At 44.0% G+C, this 5940-nt stretch overlaps 1 protein-coding gene across 2 annotated transcripts; it reads right to left on the bottom strand.

The window, feature by feature from the left end:
• Positions 1–236: 236 nt before the first annotated feature.
• Positions 237–4702, bottom strand: LOC124700095. 2 transcript variants are annotated; one of them, XR_007001672.1, is made up of 5 exons: positions 4006–4702; positions 2147–2332; positions 1347–1449; positions 842–955; positions 237–500 (listed from the first exon to the last, which is right to left on the bottom strand). XR_007001672.1 is itself a non-coding variant. In XM_047232307.1 (5 exons), the coding sequence occupies exons 2-5, from the start codon at positions 2324–2326 to the stop codon at positions 377–379; spliced, it is 516 nt and encodes a 171-aa protein (XP_047088263.1). In that variant the 5' UTR covers positions 2327–2332; positions 4006–4699; the 3' UTR covers positions 237–376. The 2 variants fall into 2 exon arrangements, 1 of the variants encoding a protein (XP_047088263.1); XM_047232307.1 differs by having other exon boundaries at positions 2152–2332; positions 4006–4699.
• Between the last annotated feature and the right edge of the window lie 1238 nt (positions 4703–5940).

The following is a 5940-nucleotide window of genomic DNA, read 5'->3' as shown; positions in this document are numbered from 1 at the left end:
AAGCCAAAATTCCAGCCCATTTATCTCTTCTGAAATCTTCAGTTTATTGGGCCAAGCCAAAACGTATGGCCTTTTTAATTTCTGGGCCACATCCATTTTACTACCAATTTTCATCTTGGGCCATTTTACAGTCCATTTTCTTTTCAAGTCTTGCCTTTTCACAGCCCAATTATTTGCGACCATCGAATGATGTTTGGGCCATGGCCTCTTGACATGTCTTTCCAACACGATTCACATCACATATCAAATAATAGTAATTGTCACAGCACACATCAAATAACGATAAATTTTCTCAGCATTTATCAAAATAACCGTAAATTGTCTCAGTACTTATCAAATAACAACAAATTGTCTAAGCACATATCAAATAACAGATTCACAGTTCCCCAGAATATACGATCACTAGCTCCCGAAACAATTCCAACATAGAACTAGTTCCCAGAACTAGGCCAACACCTCCAGAAGTAACAAAATTCTTTGATTTTTTTGCCATAGAACTCCTGCATAAGAGAGAGAAAGCCACATGTTATTCTCAATATAGCTGCTAAGAATAAAACAAAACAATAATGAGCTGCTCCTAATCCCGCAGAAGGAGAAGCGGTAGCAATCAAAGCATACAAACATAAAACTATAGCCCATAGAAAGCAGCACATCCCGCGGCAATCAGAAACCACACTATGCCTACAGACAAGCCCAGCTACACTAGACATGTTAGCATTAGCAGGCAACAAGCAGCCAAAGAAAATTGTGATACTTGGTTCATATTCAAAACAGTCACATTTCTGCATGAGTATTCTATATTTCTAAACTTCAACTGCAGAATTCCTGTAGATGTGCTCACCTCATGGATGAAGGAGATAGCAGCAACAGGGTCGAGTCAGCTGGAACTCCTGGCCATGGATGGCTGCACATGCTCCACACTGACACGAATCCTCTTGATGATGTGGTTACCACCCTGGTCATTAAAGGACAAGGACAATAATATCAAATCTAATTAAACAACTCATCATTGAAGAGGCTATTTATGAAACAGAGCAAGTATTTCAGATTTTCTATACCAAAACTTCATACAAAAAGCATCACAAAAGAGCATATATTTTATACATGCATCATGCTGTATCCATACATATCCATAGGAAGCACAGGTAGACATGGTTTAAAAAGCGTCGCTTAGTCGTCGCCTAGGCGACGCCTAGGCGTCAGGGCGCTCCCCCTCCGCTTTGTAAAAACAGCCGCTTTAGGCGCCTAGGCGTCCAAAGCGCCCGCCTAGGCGTCGCCTAGGCGCCAAAGCGCCCTCCCTCCTTAAGGCGCCAAGGCGTCGCCTTAAAAACCATGCAGGTAGATACCTGACAACATGAAGATGCAGCCGATGGGGCTGCAGTTGAAGATCTGGTCCGCATTGTCGTTGACGCTGGCCATTGCAGGTACTCATCCGTGCCAAAATCCACCCTGCAGTCCAAAGAGCTAGGCTGAGAGGAACTGGTTAAGGAATACCATGAGAAACCTTGGGGTCTATAATGCCAGTATGCATCAAAAACATTCAGAAAGCCTCATGATGTAATCAAATTAAGTACTTCAGGACCTGGGTTACCGAGTTGATCTTAGAAATGAAAACTGCTACAAGAAGTATACCTATATACCTATATGGCTATACATAAACCAGTAGTACTGTTGCTACTAGAGGAAAAGATGATGTATAGAATATCTCCAATGAATAAACCGAGAATATGAGAAAAAACCTAATCACATTGTGTTACTCGTGTAGTACATCGCATGTATCCATAGTAAAATAATATCATAGCAGATGCATTTAGTAGCCACATACAGCAGAACATCAACAAACTGCATTCCAAGCTAATGCATCAACTCCTACATCTTAACAATCCACCAAAACCAGTAGTAATTATGACAGTATTGTCTTACATAGGCATGCAACACGCTAGTCAGTAGATATGAAAAGCCAGACAAGAAACTACTACCCACCTAATTATCTTTTTGGTCATCTTGCAATTTCAGAACGCACTTCAATGAGATGACATGCAAACAACACAAATGACAGTACTTAACTATCAGGACTACTTCCAGCATTACTGGTACATAGACCATGCATGGTCAGCAACTCAGGAATCAGGACTGAACTTTTAACCTTACAATGAAACACACGTAGTATAATGAGGAAAAGAATCATCTGGCCATTATGTACGAGGTTGAGGTGGAGCCCGTTCTTCTCGGGAGAAAGCACCGCTGCAGTGAACTCAAGACTGCGAACACAGTGTCGTGGCCAGGGTTGATGCACTCCAGCAGACAGGTAAGCATCATGTCGCATTCAGCTCTGCGAATAAACAAAAGCTTGCAAGTTAGTCCATTATTTAACAAACAGTAGGTTTGGAGAAACCAGTGGCGCATCACATGAGTGTCACATGAGTGGCTAATTGTCTTAAAATGAACATCACAGTGCCCAATAGTCAAACCCCTACCAAACTTCAGTGTGAGGTGTATACATTACGCAGCAACTATACAACATTAAAACATATGTGTGTCTCGTTCCACCATCTGATTAGGTCAGTTTTGATGGGACTCACAAAGTCATAATAAAGTACAATGAGAAACTAAGTATCAGAACATAAGTAAAATCTCTCGTTTAGAGCCCAGTTCACTATTTACTTAAAGTATCTAAAAAATATAATCGCTAGCCCTACTATTTTTTATTTGCTCAACTGCATACATGCATCAGGATATACGTAAAATTTTGAAGTTAACAATTGTACCAAATCTCAGCTAAAGCTAGCAGTCCAACAGTGCAATGAAAAAAAAAAGATCCAACCAGTCCTAAAAATCATGGTACTAATAGCTCCCAAATAGACCAATTGGTAGCTTCTAGGCATGAATTGGAAATAGTATGCGATAGTAACAGGAAGCAGATTGCTGGTATCATACTTCTACCAGATTCATCATCAATACACCATTCCAAAACTTTCAGCTACATTGATTTGCATGTTTCCTTTTTGTATGTACTGACAGTAATCACCTGATTGGTTCAAATGAAGCTGACCTTCACTGTATGCTCTCATGTACGCTACAGCTAGCAATTAAAAGTAGAAAGAAAGATGCACCAAAAGCATTGACGAATTAAACTGCAAAAACTGGTTCCACTGGGCAGAAATTGTTGTGTTACTATTAGCTAAACTAAGCAGGGACGGAACAGAAAACAACAAACTTTATGAGTTTCCATTCAGATAATCCAACCAGGAATGGAGCAGTCTAAGTCCAGCACATGCCTAGCAGCCCAAATTACCAATTAGCTGCTACGACTAGATGATGTTTCCTTATCTTGAGCTAATAATTGTCTTAGGTGTCAACTCACAATAAACAGTAACCAGATCATTGTATGATCCTCTTCTGACTTGGCAATGAAATACTTTCACATGACTAGTTCTATTTTTTAATTTGAGAGGATTCAGATGGACAGATATAGCAATTCGGATAAAAGGGCGAAAGCAAAGAAAATATGTACTATGCATTTCAGTACCAATGTGAGAGATAACATACTTCTCTCAGCAGATCATAACCTCAGACAAGATATTTCTCACAAAATATAGGATATGCTAGTAAATAATATCTAACATTCGGGGTCTACTGCCTGAGTAAAATTGGGGATGATGACATGCTGCGCACGTCAAGCCTTTCTTTCATATTCTGTTTGTTCTAATGCATCAAGTAAATAAGAAGATGTTACTACTATCACAAGCATTGGGCATGTAGCAAACAAGGCGTGCTTAGTTATATAGTTTTTACACTGCTGGCGCTGGAAACATGGAATCTCAACATGTCAGACTAGATTAAAACTAACTAGCTATATACAAGAACAATCAATTTCCCTAGGCACCCACTGCCTATGCATACAACGATTTCAATTATACATGCAAGATTTCCCTACTACTACACACAACAGATATGAAAGAAATAAATCAAGCAAAGATACATTTAAGGAGTAGAGAACCTCACCGGCAGCAGGAGGTTGGTGAGGTGGATTGCAGCAGAAGGCCGTGGTCGTGGACGTCGCTGGCAGCAGGAGCAACAGCTCGCCGTGCCTCGGCCGGCCAAGGACGCCGGGGAAGGCAACCATCGGTGGGTCGACCTAGTGGTTCAGGGAGAGGGCGACGGCATCAATCTACTGCGGGGGCTGGTTCAGGAGGTGCGGTGGAGGCTGGCCTGGATGGGGAACGACAAGGAGGAGGGGTGGCTGATGCCGCAGTAGTCCTTGGCGCCCGGAGGCGGTTGCCGGCGTAATGCAGTCCCTCGGGTCGCTGGCGTCGGTCACGACCGGGACTCGCTGGCCGGCCGCATCTGCCATGCGCGGTGTACCCGGTCGCCGATCCGAGTCACCACCGCCCGCTGCCGGGGCGCCGCCGTCGCCACGGACCTCCTGCAGCACCTCCTGGATCCCGGGCTAGGGTTTGCTTTGGGGCAGACAATTTGGAGGTTTCATGGGGTGGAATAGAGAGAGGGGGAGGAGGGGATTCAGGGACGAGAGTCAGCGCTGCAGGGCGTCGCCGGAGTGGCCGGGATCTCGGCCGGCGGCGGAGGTGGAGGAAAGTGGAGGCGCTGGGATGGGGGTAGGTCGTGGGGGAGTGGTTCTGTGGGATGGGGTGGGGCTCGGGATGTGGCCTCACGCTCAAGTGCTAAACATTTCATCTCCCGCGTGTGGGCTCGAATTTTTGCCGCAGCACTGCCCGGCCCAATTTTGAATCCTTTGGCGCGCGAGCCAAAGTCGTGCGGGATGGTACGCGCGTTTATATTTCGGGATGTTTTCCGACGTTGAATGGAAGTCTTCTGAATGACTGAGATTGTTTCCGCGGGGCTGATCCATGCATATCTTATTGTCTACACATGAGTGTGCCCACAGATTAAGAATTGGATGGGTCTCTCCTTACTGTGATTAGCTGAAAAAGCACGAAACGAATGCATGTATCTATGTATATTCTTGAAGTACATGTGTATGAAAAGAGATGTGGAATGACAAGTTAGTGGTATGTATCAAATTGACATGTGAGCCTAATGCGTCAGCGACACATTAAGCGGATTGACATGTAGACCCACGCATCACTGATAGTATTAAAATATAAGATTGAAATGTAGGCCCCTCTTGCTAGTGGTAGTTCAAAACTAATGCTATCTACACATCTCAGAGTCAATTGACACATGAACATGACATATAGGTTCAAATTCTAGGGTTGCTGCCTAGTCATTTCAAGTAATCACAAATTAGTAATAACAACCATTTAAATTAGTCGTAATCGGCTAAGATTAAGGCTACAAACCATATCATCTATTGTATGACCATTTTATCCAAGCAAATTATGACCTTTCTAGTTAAAATGGCCGTACTGATTTAGGGTTTCGACCCTTGCAAATGGCATACGACCTTTTATTGTGAAATGGTCATAGATTTATGACTAATTCACCCTCGGTCACTATAAGAAGGTCACTAGTTAACACATTTCTTGTAGTGTGAAGGGCGCTAACCCGGAAAATCCAGAGGTGGCAGTGTCTCCGGCCAAAGAGGTATTGGCTACCATTCCGGCTTGGACACAGCCTTTCCTGGACTACCTCATCGATCAGAAGTTGCCGGAGGACGAGGTCCTCGCGCGCCAGATCATCAGACGAGCACGATCCTACACAATTGTCGATGGTCAGCTCTACAAACGAAGCGCAACAGGGGTATTTCTCAAATGCGTCTCCAATCAAGACGGCATTGAAATCCTCAGAGAGATCCACGCAGGGGACTGCGGGCACCATGCCGCTCCCAGGTCACTCGTTGCAAAAGCTTTTCGGCTAGGCTTTTATTGGCTCACAGCTAAAGAAGATGCCGATAAGATAGTCAAGACCTGCCGAGGTTGTCGAGTACTACGCTACTCAACCAAACGCTCCAGCCCAAGA

The sequence above is a fragment of the Lolium rigidum genome, chromosome 1 (genome assembly GCF_022539505.1).
Source record: "Lolium rigidum isolate FL_2022 chromosome 1, APGP_CSIRO_Lrig_0.1, whole genome shotgun sequence".
Lineage (NCBI taxonomy): Eukaryota > Viridiplantae > Streptophyta > Magnoliopsida > Poales > Poaceae > Lolium > Lolium rigidum.
The sequence above is the reverse complement of the archived record's forward strand: the minus strand, read 5'-3'. Positions and strand labels throughout refer to the sequence as shown.

Coding starts and splice junctions, on each gene's coding strand:
- LOC124700095 (XM_047232307.1), bottom strand. CDS start 2,326: ATGCGACATGATGCTTACCTGTCTGCTGGAGTGCATCAACCCTGGCCA. Junction 1,450..2,151: donor TATACTACGTGTGTTTCATT/GTAAGGTTAAAA, acceptor TTTGGACTGCAG/GGTGGATTTTGGCACGGATG. Junction 501..841: donor CTATCTCCTTCATCCATGAG/GTGAGCACATCT, acceptor TCTCTTATGCAG/GAGTTCTATGGCAAAAAAAT.